This window comes from Hydra vulgaris, chromosome 04 (assembly GCF_038396675.1).
Source record: "Hydra vulgaris chromosome 04, alternate assembly HydraT2T_AEP".
Lineage (NCBI taxonomy): Eukaryota > Metazoa > Cnidaria > Hydrozoa > Anthoathecata > Hydridae > Hydra > Hydra vulgaris.
Window position 1 is genome coordinate 33,151,425 of NC_088923.1, and position 17,874 is coordinate 33,169,298.

At 27.1% G+C, this 17,874-nt stretch overlaps 1 protein-coding gene and 1 long non-coding RNA gene across 3 annotated transcripts in view; one reads left to right on the plus strand and one right to left on the minus strand.

Moving 5' to 3' along the window:
* The window catches only part of LOC100215604 (uncharacterized), an 82,981-nt gene that overhangs the window by 25,289 nt on the left and 39,818 nt on the right, over positions 1 to 17,874 (minus strand). Inside the window, exon 7 of the mRNA XM_065796123.1 lies at positions 17,803 to 17,858. Coding sequence (XP_065652195.1) covers positions 17,803 to 17,858 — 56 coding nt within the window. The remainder of the gene's footprint in view (positions 1 to 17,802; positions 17,859 to 17,874) is intronic.
* On the plus strand, positions 12,840 to 13,678 carry LOC136079767 (uncharacterized). Of its 2 annotated transcripts, XR_010638200.1 has the most exons (4): positions 12,842 to 12,977; positions 13,066 to 13,177; positions 13,324 to 13,418; positions 13,542 to 13,678. It is a non-coding gene; the product is annotated as an uncharacterized LOC136079767 (long non-coding RNA). The 2 variants fall into 2 exon arrangements; XR_010638201.1 differs by lacking the exon at positions 13,066 to 13,177 and having other exon boundaries at positions 12,840 to 12,977.

The window sequence follows — 17,874 nt, forward strand, 5'->3', positions numbered from 1 at the left end:
ACAATATCAAAAATATTTGATATATTTATTATTAATAATATGTTAAGCAACTTGTTTGATATGAAAAAAATATTGATTGTTTATATTGTTATTAGTCTCATTTTTTTAAACTTTTTTATTAATAAATTCACCTCCCCTAAAATTTGGATGTCAGAGCCATTGCAATCAAGGAAACTGTTAATTTTTTTTTAAGAAACTCTATCTCAACCGTAAGCTCTTAAAATACAAAACTTGTTAAACAATCCCACTGTGCAAAGAAACAACTTGATTTATTATCATCATTAAAATTTAGAAAGAAATAACTTTTTAATTTGCTTTAAATAGGACTACCATTTGAATTTGCATTGGATCCGTTTTTTCAAAGCTTTGAAAAGTACTTTAACACAAAGATGATAGTGAAGGAACCACCACAGACAATCGATTCGAGGTGCCACTTATATCATTATAAAGGTTATTTTGATATCAATTTGAGATCAAGGGTGTTGGTGTATATACTAACTATGAGAAACTCATAAACATTAAAATTTAATGAAAACCGATTAACTGTATAAAATTTTAAAAATTTCTCATTCAGATTAGAAAAGAAGCTTTTTTAAAGGATGTAGTTCTTACCAATGAGCAGTTTGTGGTGATGAAACTGGTTTTATTGTTAAAGTTTGTTACAATTGCAATTAAAAAGTTTTTAACAGACATGGAAGTAGTCAATTTCTCTTGTATAAACAAAAGAGCATGTCGATTTTTTTTTTTTTTTTTAAATATCAAAAAAGAGTAGCGAAAGAAATAATTTTATGATTAGTTAAAAGCAATTGTTGGCATAACAATATCTAAAACATTTTGTTCTAGGTAGCTCTAGTTGATACGCGACATGTCTAGGTTCCTCTATCCAATTTGATTTCACTTTAATGTTAAACCAGTTGGGTATTTAAACACTAACAATAAAATTTACCATCATTTGTAAATTTTTTAGATTTTCACCAGTAAGCCCATGATTTGACAACCAAATTTTGCAAAATCGAAGTACTTTTGTTAGCCATTTACTGTAACAGACTGGTTCAATATCCAGCATTGCTAAACTGCTAAGCAGAATTCCAGTCTTAATAGCTTAAAAAATTTGATAGGCATAACTTTGGTTAGTACTTAAATCGTTAATAATCTCCTAACTGAGATATAAATTTATTATAGTGAAGTTTGAAGGATTTCAATTTCAGTTGCTGTGTCAAGCATTTTCCAAGTGGTCCAGACCATTTATTATAAGAAAGTGTTGCTCTATCTAAATTTTCAATTAAATGCCTTAACCCTAAATCACCAGAGTGAGTTAGGGTTAGGAACAATCCAAAATAACCTTCTGTTTAATTTATTTTTCTACCCATTGCATGACACCACCTGCCCAACCTGTATTCACATTTGTGATATCTCCTCTAATAGCCATAAGATTTTGAATTTGACACTTACTTTTTAACCAGTCAACCAACTTGTGTTTTTTTTTTAATTAGTTGCAACAAGGTTGCTGGGCGAAGAAATAAGTTGAGCGCAGTACTACCAGGGACGTGGTGGGGATTGAACTTGGAACCTTTCGCTTATGAAGCAAGCGCTCTACCACAACACCACTACCACATAAAAAAACTATTTCAGCTGGCTATTTCAGCTGCTTCTTTTATATTTTTATAAAAAACATTTAATATTTTTACGATATTTTTGATTTTCATAGTATTATACATTGTAAATGTTTGATTTAGGGAAGATTTACAATTAATTGGACTATCTACTTGGATTATATTCTGCTCACTATCATCTTGAAATGCTATAGAGGAGTTATTTGCGTAACAAAAATTTATGCAACTTTTATACAGATTCATTTTTGTTCAGACAATCTAATTTTCAAGTTTATCATTTGTTTCATCTGGCTTAAAATAAAATCGCCCAGCGCAATATTTCGCGCTTGTAATACAGAAGTACGTTATCAACAAGTGCAATTATGCGTGCTCGGCATCAAGTCTTCAAGAGAGATATTTAGAGTTGGAAATTGGTTGCCATGGGGCCATCCATAAATCGCATAAGCAAGTATGAGAAGGTGGTCACTCAAAAGCGTACCAGTTTGTACAAGGAAAAGGGTGGATGATATTTTGGTTTGAATCTTTTTTATGTGAAGTCCGGGAAATCAGACAAATAAGCTTTGCTTTTTTAGTTAATGCATTTCTAAAAAATATGTTACTGCAGCTTTGATATTGAATAAAAATAATGAAATATCGATATTTACTAAAAGATGACTACATAACTTTGTTTCCTTTTTGGAGTTGAATTAAAATGCTTTATTGCGGACATTTAAACAACAGAACTTAACTTAATTTAAAATAAATAATAGTTAAAAAAAAAAAAAGATTAAAATATTTCCTTTATTTACAAAAGATGTGTGAAAAATTAAAAATAAAGCAAAAGAATCTTACATTTTTACAAAATCTTGTAGTTACATTATTACAAAATCTTTGAAAAATCAAAAGTAGAAACTTTTGATTTTTCAAAATTCAATCAAGTTTTAATTTTTTGATTTAAATTTTCTATTATCATTGAGACGAAACGTTTTGAAAATAGTAAACATTCCATTCCATCTGTTAGCAGTAATGACTTCATAACTTTTCATTCATTGTTTGCACAAAATAGAAAATTGTTTTTTAATTTAAACCAAATATGCCATTTAAATATTATCAAGTAAATAATAATTTATATACCTAATAAATATATAATAGACTTATACTAATATAATATATATTAGTGTTAGTATATATATACTTATACAAATATAAAATATTATTAACTTATATACAGATAAATATTTTTAAAAATGAGTTTGTGAAATTAGTGATAACATTTTTTCTTTTGTTGTTTGTGACCACATTTCCAAAAGTTGCAATTCAAAGTTATATAACAAATTTTGTTTGTGAAATTAGTGATAACATTTTTCTTTTGTTGTTTGTGACCACATTTCCAAAAGTTGCAATTCAAAGTTATATAACAAATTTTGTTTGTGAAATTAGTGATAACATTTTTTCTTTTGTTGTTTGTGACCACATTTCCAAAAGTTGCAATTCAAAGTTATATAACAAATATATTTGCTATGCCTTTTGTTTATTGATTTTTTTTTTAATTTTAAGCTGCATTTAGTTTTAACTTTTTTAATAAATAGACTTTAATATAAGCTTAGGGATTGTCCATATATATTTAAAAAACAGAAGTAGGAGATTAGTCTTTTTTATACTGTGATTTTCATTAAACTTAATAGGCTATTTTGATTTTTTATTTAAATTAAGACTCTGCGAAGGAAAACTTTTGATCTTTTTTTTTTTTTTTTTTTTGAAAGTTTGGGTTACATAATTTATTGATGACCCCTTAACTGATTCGAAGTAAAAATATTTAGTTTTATATTAACTTACATTTGACAAAATATTTCAAATTCCAACATTTTGATGTTTTGAATTTTAAATATAATAGTCATTAATTAATAGAATGTGATCAAACTTCTACAAAATTGAAGTTTTAAGTGAAGTTTTAGTTTGATAAACTTTTTGTTTTAGATATTTATTTATAAGATAATTATAAATATTAAGCTAGATGTTTATAAATATTACGCTAGATATTTCATTTTTTAACATTTAAGTTTAAAACTTTCATTGAAGTCTTGCAACTTTTGATATTTATTACATGGACTTTAATGCAATTCAAAGTAAAAGTTCCAGTTAAGCGAAGTTTTTTATCAAATAGACTATAAAAAAATAAACGAGTCAGGAAATGGTTTGAATTACCAGGGTAAGATTAAGCTGATAATATGATAAAGTTCAGCTGGAATTTAAAAAAAAAAAGATGGATTTCAAATAGAAGAAGTAACCCAACCAGCACAAACACATCTTTCAGACGGTTTTTTTTTCCATTTAAAATGTTAACACCTTTTAGATGTCTAAATTCAAATTAATATAAGACATCTAATAGTAGTTATTTTTTAGACAATTTGAGACAGCTGTTATTCGTCTTCTCAAAGATAAATACAATTAGATGTCTTATAGTTATCTGAACTTGGATGTCGAAAGGTGTTAAAATTTTAGATTCTAAAAAAACATGTTTGAGCTGGCTGGGAAATCATTTTTAACTTCAACTTATGTTGCGTAAGTTAAAATTGCGTAAGTAAATCGCGCATAAATTATGCGTGACACTTCTTTACTTAATAATATGCAAACTCTACTGTTTAAATATATTTTGACTTCACCAAAAAAATTTTACTAAAAATATTTTCTGTAAAATCAACTTAAAATTTTTGACCTTGCAAAATCTTCAGATGAACGCAACTTTTTACTACCGCAACAAAACTAGCGACCACTATCTGACACTATCTGTTTTTTTTTATTCTTTCCTATCTGCACCACCAATATGAAAAGTTCCAAAGCTTCCTATTTTAGTTCTCAGAGAATGGATGAAGCTCTGTAATTGGTATTTTCTCTTCTCTCTTACATTTGCATTTTATTTGAATTTTTTCCATACCTTCTGAAGTACATTTTTACTTTAAACAAAAAATTATTTGACATTTATAAAGTAAAATGTCCACAAGTTTTAAAGAAAATCTTGTTTTTTCAGCTTTTTTTCCATGTCCATTACTAAAATCAACAGCCGATTTCCATAAATATTTGAGCTATTTAAAAATTGTATTTTCATGGATTACAACTGGATATACAAAAAGTGCATTTGCCTTTAACCATTGACCAAGTACAGCAGGTACCATATCAGTTACTAGCTGATCTACAGTAACTTTCTTCGTTTTTTTTTTCACTCATTTTCTTAAAATTATACCATACCATAAAATATCTCTGGCTGTTGGAAACTCAGATACATAAAGTTCTTTTCCATTTCCTACAAGTTTGCTCATTTAATAAATAATGCATTTCTTGTTCTATTTGACATCTTTAATAAACTAAATAAGTTTACTGGAGCTTTCCTTTTGGTCCGAATATGAAGTATAAATGGAAAAAATTTCTCTCAAAGAAATGTGTAGTTACGCATTTTTAGTATTTTGGTAATAACTAAAATAAGTAATAATAAAAAGAAAAATTACCGAGCTAGCACTTGCACTGAAATTTATTTTTTTTAATATCACTCCTGTTAAAAAATTATATTTTTTCACTCTTTTCTAAATTTAAAAATTTTTATCATAAAAATCAACACACCCTAATAAACAACCTTTTCAACCTTTACAAATATTTAACAAATTTTAAATAATTTTTAAATTTAATTTTTTTTTTTAAATAAATTTAAGATAAAAAAGGATCTCAAAGTTATGAAAAAGTTATGGAAATGGACTAAGAAATATTAGGAAAGAAATGCGAAAATGTAACAGAAGGTAGATAAAGTACATTCAAATTCCTCAAGCAAGAATGCAAACATAGTACTCCTCAGTCAAAAAGAAAAAAACTTTTTGGTTTTCCTCACATTGTGCTCCTGCGATTGCCAATCAAAACTGTTACTTTCATACCTATCAGCAAAACGATTCTCCAGAAAACAGACGTCTGTTTATTACTGCTGGAAACCATTGTAAAAAGGTTTTGTCCAATGCCAAAGCCCGCTATTCTCAGGTTATGAAATCTTGTATCTCATCTCAAAAATTAGGCTCTCGTGACTTCTGCAGAATCTTTATTAGTATCAATAATAAAGGAAAATCTTTAATTCCACCATTCTCTTGTATGGTTCAGACTTAGTTACCTCACCTAAAGACAAAGCTGAATTGTTTGCTAAAAACTTTTCATCAATATAATCTTTTGATTCCACTAGTTGCGTTCTACCTGATATTGCCAACAAACAGGTTGATCCATAATATCACTCCAGCTTCTGTATCTAAAGTGATTTCCTGTCTAGACTCTTCTACAGCTTGTGGCCCGGACAACACACCTGTTATTGTCTTGTAGAAGCGTTCTACAGAGCTGTTGTCTATACTCTTAAAACTATTCAACAAGTGCTAATCAGAGTCTTGTTTTCCAGCCTGCTGCAAAGCGACATCTGTTATCCCTATCTTCATAAATTCTGGAGAGTGATCTGATTGTCTAACTACCGTCCCATTAGTCTTCTTCCCATCATAAGCAAGGTATTTGAATCTTTAATTAACAAACACTTAATTTCTCATCTTGAATCTAATAACTTACTTTCTGACCATCAATATGGATTTCGATCTTCTCATTCTACAGCTGATTTGGTAACAGTAATAACCAATAGGTTTTATCGTGCATTAGATAAAGGTGGAGAGGTTAAGGCCATCGCTCTTGACATTTCAAAAGCTTTTGATAAAGTTTGGCATGCTGGTCTTCTCCATAAGCTTTCTTCTTACGGTGTATCTAGCAACATCTTTAAGATTATTGAATCCTTCCTTTCCAATCGTAGTATAAAAGTTGTCCTCAATGGACAGCACTCTTCTTCTTATTCTGTAACTTCAGGGGTTCCTCAAGGTTCTACTCTTGGCCCTATACTCTTTTTAATTTACATTAACGATCTTCCAGATATTCTCACATCTAAGATGGCATTGTTTGCTGATGATACTACCATTTATTCTTGTCGTGATAAGAAACCAACACTCTCTGATTGCTTGGAGGGGGCATTTGAGCTTGAAAAGGATCTCACTTCTGCTTCAGCATGGAGCTCATAGTGGCTGGTGAACTTCAATTCAGATAAAACTCAATTTTTTTTAGCTAATCATTATTGCAATAAGTTAGATCTTCCTATATCTATGAAAAGTGATGTACTCCATGAGTTCTACTCTTGATTTTCTCGGATTAACTCTTACTTCCAATCTTTCTTGGAAACCATATATCAAATCAGTTGCAAAACTAGCATCTGCTAAGGTTGCATCTCTTTATCGAGCTCGACACTTTCTTACTTCGGATTCTATTCTCTATCTCTATAAATCTCAAATCCAGCCTTGTATGGAATATTGTTGCCATATATGGGGCAGATCTTCTAATGATGCCCTTTCTCTTTTAGACAAGGTGCAAAAACACATTGTAAACATAGTTGGACCTGCTTATGCAGCCAACCTCCAACCATTATTACATCGTCGTAAAATTGCTTCTCTTTCTCTTTTCTACAAATACTATAATGGGTACTGCTCTAAAGAGCTAGCGTCTCTTGTGCCATCTACTAAAATTCATTCTTGTGTTACTCGTCATTCAATTAAGTCTCATCCTTTTTCTGTAACTGTTCCTAAGTGCTCCAAACTCTCTTATTTATCTAGTTTTTTTTCCTCAAACATCAGTTCTTTGGAATTTGCTTCCTTCATCTTGCATTTTTGATTCATATAATTTGCAATCCTTAAAGTCGTCTGTCAATCATTATCTTGCTCTACAATATTCATCTTTTCTCTTCCAGTAACTTCCAACTTTAATTAATGGCTACTTGCAGCCTTGTTGGAAGCGAAGATGTTTAAAAAAAAAAAAAGTTCTTATATTGGAATACTAAGATCATGTACAACTGAATGTTTTACAATAAATGCAATGGTATCATTATAATGTACCAAACAATATACTAAAAACAATTTAAACTTTAAATTACTATATTTTGCTTTATAAAACTTATTGAAGCCTATTTCATAAAATTTATTTTCAATATAAATAAACATTTTACTTTAAGTGCTTATTAGTATAAGTGGATATTGTCAGAAAATGGCAAATTTTAAAATAATTATATATTCTAAGACAACTCATGTATTTTATATATTTTTTTAAGACAACACATATATTTAATATATTAAAACCTCAGACACATTTTCACTACTTAAATAATTTTTCAGGTGAAAAATGCTATGCAATATTTGGTACTGAAGGAATTACTATTCAGATGGATCCACTAGATGCTGTTCAAAGTATTCCAAACTTATTGATTTTGACAACAGAGAATGGATCAAAAGATCACAAATCCTTACTTAAACGCATTTCATAAATTATTTGATAGACACTTAATCGCAAAAGACATACTTTCTCCTGAATGACGATCCAAAAAATTAAATCGACTAAAAGTAATGATATGCAAAAAGCAATTACAAGAGTAACCCAAATCGGTGGCTCTATAGAATCCCTGGCCCCATGAAAGGTCAGATGTGTTAAAACATAGTCTATTAACAACTCAAAGGAGAAAAAGCGTAGGATAAAAAAAAGACAAAGTAAAAAAGAGAGAAGAAACTGAGTTGTTCTATAGATGCAAAAAAAAAAGATGCATTTCAGACAAAACCACTTGCAAAGCTGCAAAACTTGAACAATGTCCTATGGGTCAAACTGTTATGAAATTGGTATGTGGTAAACCAAAGTGCATTGTAGATGGTAAAAGACCAATTGTTATTTTAATTAAATGTACAATGAAAAAAATAACCACTGCAAAGAAGTTATTTAGAAATTCTGACAATGAAGAAAACACTATTAAAGACTTTTAACTCAATAGATTCCATTAGGCCGATAGAACTTTTGTTATTATTGATTGAAAAATTGCAGTGATCATTAAAACCAGAGTTTTGTTTGTTATTTTGAAGTTTTTTTCTTTTAGAAGTAAAAAAAATATATATGCAAAAAGTTAAAAATAAACAGTGCCCTTAAAAAGACTTATACAAACATTTTAAAAGCGTTTTTTAAGTAATCAAAACTGCATGTTTGTATCAAGCAGGTGAAAAACAATTACTTTTCTGATAAGGACCCTATTCATACCTTTTTTCTAGACTTTAGCTTACAAAGTTAAATTGAATATTTTTTGTTTTATATTAAATATTAGTCAATTTTAGTTCTCAAATCTTTTAAAAATACTATCTGAGCCAAAAATAGAAAATTTTTTGAATTTCTGCACTATAACTTAACTTTTTTCTAAAAGTTATATGGCTCATTTATATATTGGAATATCTGAACTTTAGTTTAATTTTGGTTAACAATAGTTATCAGCAATATAACTTTTTTTGTCTTTTTAAAGGTCAAAAAGCCCTTAAAAAGATAAAAACCCTTTAAAAGACAAAAAAAAATATTCTTTTTATACCTGTATGTGAACTTGTAAAATTATATAAGCATGCTTCAAAAACTTTTCTTTTTTAAAAAAAAAAAAAAAAGAACCATTGAGAAATCAAGTGTATTCTTACAACAACAAAAAATTAAAACCTTCATTTTTTAAAGTGAGTTTTAAAAAGAACTGTTTACAACATAGTTATGATTTTTTTACCAATTTTTTACTTACTATGCCATTACTTTGGTATAGTAAACTCTATGAAAAATGTTCAGGTTGCCCTGCTCAAATTAATCAAGAAAGCTAAAACTGCTTTAAAGTGACTAACCAACAACAAATTAGGAATTTTGCAAAGGAAGCTTGTTAAACGCTTTAATTGCTCTTAATGTTATATTAATAAGCAACTAAACAATCTATTGATACATTGCTGGAAGAAGCAAACAATTTATGGTCAAACAGAACAATGAAAGCAGCTAGAACTGTAAGTGCAACACTTTTTTTCGAAAGTACAGAGATTGTGAATGAATAATGGATGATAAAAACTACTGCACTATCTCTCAACAATATTAATGCCAATGATAATTAAAAGTAACAATGATTTTGCACCAGCTGAAATAAATATGCCTCTCTGAACTTAATAAATTAAGAAACAATACAGGGCTTCTAGAATATAGTAAAAAAAGAATCAATTTTATAAGACGAAATAAATAGAGAATAGAAAATAAACAGTATTTATAACAGAATTTAGCAGCCTTGTCTAACTGAGCCTTCTGAACAGTTGACTTCACTTCACTTCACTACAGGTATCTCTTCTGCTGGCCCACCAACCTTTTTACATCAGATATTTTTTTTTTCATTCCAATCAAACTCTTTATTTAAAAATATTTTAAGACCAACCATTTACAATATTCTAAATTTTTAAAACATTGTAGGTAATTTTCTATCTACCCCATTCATAAATTGCTTTTCTTTTGTTCTTAAAATTAACCCTCTCAGCATATAATTTCTGTTCAACTGATTGAGCTTTACATAAAGCTTATAATTTCTGTTCAACTGATTGAGCTTTATATAAAAAAGTCTTCTAAAATTCTCTCATTCAAATATTTTTGCGATTAAAAATTAAAATTGAAAAATTTTTTTTTTAATTTTAACGTTCAATAATTATAAATTTATTTGCAGCGGCCTCTGTAATACCCAGTGGCATAGTTAGGGTCATTCCTGAAAATTAAACATTTATCTAGCTAATGTAACAATATCAGATTTAGAACATAGTACAAGTGAGGAAGAAAATATTATTTAAATTGTAAACATTTTGAATAGTAAATTTTTTTTTTTTAATTGAAAATAGTTTTAAAGTAGAAACATTCTATTGCAAAAATTAAACATGTAATAATTGCAAATGTTAAACCAAAAATTAGATTATAAAAAATTAAAATTAAAAAAAAATAAATAATTTTACTTCTGTTCAAGGTGATTTTTTTCCAAAAAAATAATTTAAGCATATATTTAAACTTAATGAAATATGAATCAATTTATTAAAACGATTTATTAAAATTTATTAAATTTTTTAAACCAAATTTTTTTCTAACTTTTTATTACAAACAATTTGAACAAAAAATTGAATGAAAACATTAACTTGAAAACCATTTGAATAAAAAAATTATTTATACTTAAACTTTTTAACAGTACCTTTATTATACTTAGACTATTAATAGTAATAAATTATAAAAAATGTGGTATCTAATATTTTTTTCGCTTTGACCTTCCTCGGTTGGTCTATGATATGCATGCTTATGCTTTTTTTTTTTTAAATAAAACATTTTTATTTATTTAATTTGTTTTATTTTAAATGTGTTTTATGTTATTAATGTTATAAAAACTTAACTTTATAAAACAGCAACAGGAACGGCGCCACAAAGTTGTTTTATATTAACACAACCTCTTTGTATTGTCAAAACTTTGTAGCTTGTTTTATTGTTGTTTTTTAGCTTTTTACAATAACAATTCAATATTCTTTTAAAATAACACATGTTTTATCGTCATCATGACCCTATTAAATAGTTTTCTACAACTAATTAAAGGGGTTTAACATTGCAATATTTGCATTTTTACTTTTATTTTTTTAGGATCATGATTAGTAAAAACAATTACTAAAAGTAATATTGTAATAGTATTAAATACGTAACTTGCTCATTACATCATAACTTGCTCATTACACTACAACTGCAACAAAATTATAACAGTAAACTACGCTATTGATTTGAATTTTTTTTTTTCAAGATAAGATTTTTTTTGTGTTAATTCAAGTCCTGTCATATTTAAAATCGATTGATAAATTAGTATCTGCTAAGTTTCCTTTTCTTTATTGTGCTGGCGATTTTCTTACTCTGATTCCATTCTCTATCTTTAAAAACCTTTTAATTGCCCATGCATAGAATACTGTTGCCATATTTGGGCTGTTCTTTCTTTTCTAGACAAGGTCCAAAAATGCATTGTTAATGTAGTTGGATCTGTTCTATCTGCCAAGCGTGAGCCTTTCTCCCATTGTCATAAAGTTGCAACTCTTTCTCTTTTCTATAAATACTATCATGGTCACTGCTCAAACCCAGTCGGCACAACTCGTTTAAAAGTTACGCGTGGTTTCTGTTGCGTGTTTAAAACTCCCGAAAACACCAAGAATAACACGTGTCAAGAATAGGGTTTTGATTCCGTGAAATTAACTGCTATATTTTACCAAAAAACCAGTTCGGATAATAAGTTTTTAGTGATGCTTTTTCAGTTACAAAAATGGAGTATTAAATTATTAGAAGTTTTCGCAACGAATGTGAAACCATTACTAAAAGCACGCGATTTTTTAAATTTAATGCATTTTTATTATTCGGAAGGTTTTAGAGTGTGTATCAAGAACATTCAGGAAAACATTTGTCGAGAAAATTATATGTTAAATAAATTCAGTTTTTGTTAAGTACTAGCATGTGTATATATATATATATATATATATATATATATATATTTAAATATATACATATAAATATAAATATATATATATCTATATGCACATATATAAATATATATATATATATATATATGTGTATTTATATGCACATATATATATATATATGTATATATATATATATATATATATATATATATATATATATATATATATATATATACACACACACAAGCACACACACATATATAAATATACACGTGTGTATATATATGTGTATATATATATATATATATATATATATATATATAAACATATATAGACACACACGTGTATCTATATACATACACAATTGTGTATCTATATAATTTATACAATGTATATTTTATATATGTATGTATAATACATATATAAAATATGTATGTGTTTATTTATGTATTCATATGTATATATGTGTGCATGTATAAGTCTATATATTATGTATGTATGTATAAAAAGAAAATATATATATATGTACATACATACATACATACACTTGTAAATAAATGTATATGTTATGTATACGTAATATATACACATATACACACATATGTGTGTTTGTTTCGGAGTATGTATATTTGTGTGTATCTGTATCTGTATGTATTTTTGCGATGAAAATGTATTATATATATATATAATACATTTTTTGTGTTAACAGTATTATTGTTATTATTATTAGTATTGTTATTATTGTTATATATTTGAAAAATACTAGTGTTGTTCCTATATAAATGTGTGTGTACTAAATGCTATAGGATATCCTTTTAATAATAATTATTTAACAAAAATGAAAAGAACAAGTTCAGCATAGTAGAAAGAATATATGAAAAAATATTGATTAGCCTTAGCTGGAATTTATTTCCTGAATGTTTAAATTTGTCTTCGAGCTGCGAGGCTGCACCAATTTACTACCTATGCTTCAATAAACTTTCTCTACCAATATTGACACCAAAATCTAGTAATACTTTGTTGCAAAATACTGTCCGTAAGTAAATTTACTTATCTGTGAATCAATTGTTTATATTTGAAAATTATTATGTAAATGTTAATTTAATTTTTAATTGTTTGAGAAGATACAAAAATGAGTCAGCAGTATTAAAAATATGGCATGAGCTGAAGCCAGCAAGAAAATTTCTTACATAATCTATCTAATTGCAGAAATGATATATTTTTTTGCTGATAAAGGTAATGGTCTATTATCAAGCAGACTATGGCTAGTGATATGCATTAGCACATATTGAACTTTTTTTGTTTTGTTTGTGTGTATATAGAGATTTAAAATGACACTAATATTTCTGGTAAATTTTGTTTTTGCAAATTTTATCTTTTAGGAGTTTTACCGTTATCACATAATCTAGATGAAGACAATATATTTATAGAAGACTTCAGAAACTTAATGAAGATAATAATATTAATGTTGATTAAGGTAGGTGACTATTAATGAACAGGGGGCATGTGTGCATTTGGTTTTTTTAAATGTATGTATAACTTATATTTATATTTATTACCTATATTTGAGTGTATATTAGTCTAATTTATCTTAAAACAGGATATTTGCACTTTAACAAGCAACAAAACCTAAATGAGATGGTTTCGAATCAACCTTTAAAGATTTCTATATTTATAAGCAAAAATCAATTAAGAGAGGATTTACATCCTGGTACAAATGCTAATGAAAATACTTGTGCATACTCGGGCTTCTGGGTCTTTCCAAAGTAATAACTTATTTGCATTTAATTTAAAAGTTTATAATATTTAAAAAGTACAATAGTATATTTGATGAATTATGTTTCTTAATGGGTTTCATAAATTCTTAAAGGGCGTCTCTTATTTACGTTGAAGTAGGCTCTAAAAAACAATTTGAAAAGAAGAATGAAGGGTCGATTCCGTTTAAATGTACAGACACAAACAAGCGTGATTAATAAGGAAAAAAGCAATTTTACTCTTCCATCGAATCATCACTCTGGTTTTTTCAAACAGCATTTTTTATAGTGCATTTATTTAGGTACAATACAAAACAATAGACTAAGATAATCATTTATTTTGTTATTTATTATAAAACTTGGCGAATCATTAAACCATTACCAATACAGATCGACCAAAAAATCAGACAAACGAAACCTCTCCCATGGATGATGCCATGTTTTAGCGTAAAGTGATTGTATCACACCATTACATAAAAAGAAATTTATGCTACTGCATTAGTTTTTAGATAAAGAGTTGAATGAAATTAAATTTGAACAGGTTACCTCAATTGAGGAATTAGTAAAGTTCGAGACCCGACTTTTAAGAAAAATTAAAAAGAACATTTGATGCTACTGGAATTGTTTGTAAAAATGCGAAAGCGTATTGTTATACGATTTTAGATTTTATAATGACGGAAGAGGCGATCAATCGAAATTAAATATTATGTATGGTAACCATGTGCCAAACGTTTTTTATTAGCTTATTTTTAATGATTTGGTTTTTTATTTCTTTGTTTATTTTTTCGTTGTAGTATTATTGTAAAATAATTTACCTTAAAAAACAAAAATAAAACAACAAAATTGTCGTAAATATAATGTAGTATATATAAAAAAAGGTTTACATGTTTAAAGCTATAAACGTGTCTAACAAAACCTACGTATTTTTGGTTTATCATTAAACCGTGCTGAACAGCTGTTAGTTCAGGCATAAGTTTGGAAAACTTATGCCTGAACTAACTTAAGGCATTAAATAAAGTTTCCGTTTGGAAACTTTATTTAATGCCATAAGTCCGTTTTAAACTATAGAAAACACGAATTTAAAACCTCATAAAACACGAGTTTAAAACCTCAAAAACACGTATTTAAAACCTCAAAAACACATATTTAAAACATAAAAAAACTCGTGTTTGAAACCTTAGAAAACACGTGTAAAACTCCAGTTAAACTTCCCGTGAAATCCACGTGTTTTTGGTTTACGCCTGGATCGTAACAAACACGTGTTTATACGGGTATTAATTCCGAGATTAAAACCAGATGTGCCGTCTGGGAAAGAGCTATGATCTCTAGTCCCATAATTCTTATTTGACTCGTCATTCAGCAAAGTCTCATTTTATTACTGTATCTGTTCTAAAAACTTTTATTCATTTATCTTTTTTACTTTGCACTTCAACCTTTTAGAACTCTCTCCTATCTTCATGTTTTCCTGATTCATATAACCTACAAATTTTCAAGTTTTCTGTCAACCATTTCCTAAAAAGATTAAACTATATTCTTTTTTTTCCTATTAACTCCCAACTTAATAGCGGTTGCTTGCAGCCTTGTTAGAGGTAAATCAAAATATTAAAAATAAAAAAAAGATCAAGACTTGAGATTTCAAGACCAATACCAAGACCAATACATCAAAAATTCAACTTAAGAATAAGACGAAGATCAAGACTTAGATTTTTAGAAGAATACTATTAGGCCATTTGCTGATTTGTAATTTTATCATTTAATCACATTACTTTATTATAAAACGCAACTACATTTTAAAATCAAATTAAAGTCGAATTAGGAAAAATAAGATTGTCAATAAATAGTTAGAGTTTTATTAATAAACTGTTAGAGGTCAGCAAAATAAATTTGATACAAAGGGGTTACTACAAAAATAGAAAAAAAGTTGGCGAAAAATTGATGACATCAGACACTTTTAGGTTGCCATTACTGAATATTGACCCTATATACATTGGATAAATATAGCACACCTTGTTTTAAATAAAAAAAATAGCTGAGCACATTAGCTCCTGATTTTGTGATATTGTGGAATGTCTATTTTGTTTTAACTTTTTTTTTGTTTTTTAATATAAAATAATTAAATTTAATATTATATTTTTTATTATCATTGAACATAAATTAATTTTATTCTTTTCTCAATATTTGTTTTGAGAAAAGAATGAAATTAAATTATGTAATATTAAAAAATATAAAGATATTTAAATGAATTTAAATATCTTAATATTTTTTTTATTATTTCTTAAAATTGGGACTTGGCGAATAATGATTTTTTACTTTTAAAAAATTATTAACAAACAAAGAATATTACTTGTTGCAAATTAAAAAAACTTAATTTAATTACTATACCAGCGCTTTTTTTTGTGACAAACAAAGATTTAAGTTATTAAGTAACATTTATTAAAAAAATACCATTGTACTCTCATTTGCTTTTAGGCAAAAAAGTTAAATGTACGCTTTATATGTATATTTTTGATCCAGTGTTATAAGTTATAACATTTTTACAAGGAATTTATTTTTTTGGAAAAAATAGAAAAGGAGGAAGAAAAACCGAGAAAAAAAATTCTAATTTTTTTTAATTTAATAAACAACTTTTTTATTCAAAATTCTTTCTAAATTATTAGGAAATTTCTGTTTTCACTTTTTTGACATCACACAATCCGTTAATTATATAAAGCTGATGTAACTATTATGAAGTACCATTTTTCTAAACTATTATAAAATATTATTTTCTAAGTTTAAAAAAGTTCAGTAATTTTTTTTTGCAATTTTTTGTTATGAGAAATTGTCTAAACAAATATTTTTGCTCTTCCAAGATGATAAATGGGTTTGATAAATTTGGTTTTTTTAATATGCTTCTTTTATGATTTCTTTTTCAAGTGGTGTATAACATCTTTTTTTTTCTTTTGCTGAAAAACATTTTTGATGGAAAAGTTAGAATAAAAATTTTCTTTGTTTTTTCTAAACTTATTACATTTGTAAATAGCAACGAATATCAAACCTATAACGTTAATTACTTCTTTTATCTTACTGCTTAAACGATATATCAAGACTTGTTTAAATATTAAAAACTGATAAAAAGGAGCTCGACCAAAATGGCTTACAGCTTATGTTAAATGCCTAGGCGCGTATGTAAATGGTGCGGCAGTTTACGCTTTAAAACAAGGCTTGATTTAACAGACATGCTAGACCAGTTGCCACATACTATAGTTACAAAAAAATAACATATAAATATTCAAAAATTATATTTAAATACTTAATGTACTTAAATTTCGTAATTTCACAATTTATACTTGAAGGACTTAATGCTATTAGTACTTAAGTCATAAAATAAATGTTTTGAGAAAATCTACTTTGATAAGCCATTTTAAATCCTTAATTTGAAGTGTTATATCTCTGATCAAAGTAGATTTTCTCAAAACATTTATTTTGTGACTTTAGAACTTCTAGCGCTAACCCCTTCACTTTGACAGTCTAGACTGGTATGCATAAAGAAATAGATATGATAATTATAGAAATAGATAAATAACACACAACATTCTAGGTACAAATCTTCTGGAGAGTGAAAGGTTAAGGTAACCAACCATTTATTGTTAATAAGTATTATTATTATCTATATTTTTTGTAAGGATCAAGAAAAGTAAATAACAGTAAAGGCCCGAGATCAAGACCAATACTCAAGGTTTTCAAGATCATTACCAAGACTCCAAGCTTCAAGACCAAGACCAAACCCATGACAGTTGACTATAACTCTTTAGAACCTTTGTTGAAAAAACAAAGCAAAATAAGTGATTATTTGATTTTTAGAATTCAATACTAAATAGCTATAACATTTTTGGATGTCACTAAATAATATACAAAAATATTTACAGAAATACTATTTTGTAATTCCAGATGGAGTATGGTAATAAAACACAATTTGGTAACTTCATACTTTAGTGTACTCTAAATACATTACTTCACAACAAATTTAAAATGTTTAGTTTATACCATTTTTATAAAAACAATTTATTTTAGTAATTTATATATTGTTCAAATAGCCTATTACTTTCACTATAAAAATAATGAATTTACCTTCTAGTGTTCGACAGTTTTCCTTACTATTAACACGGGAGGTAAAGTCTAACTGCCTGAAAGTAAAAAAAT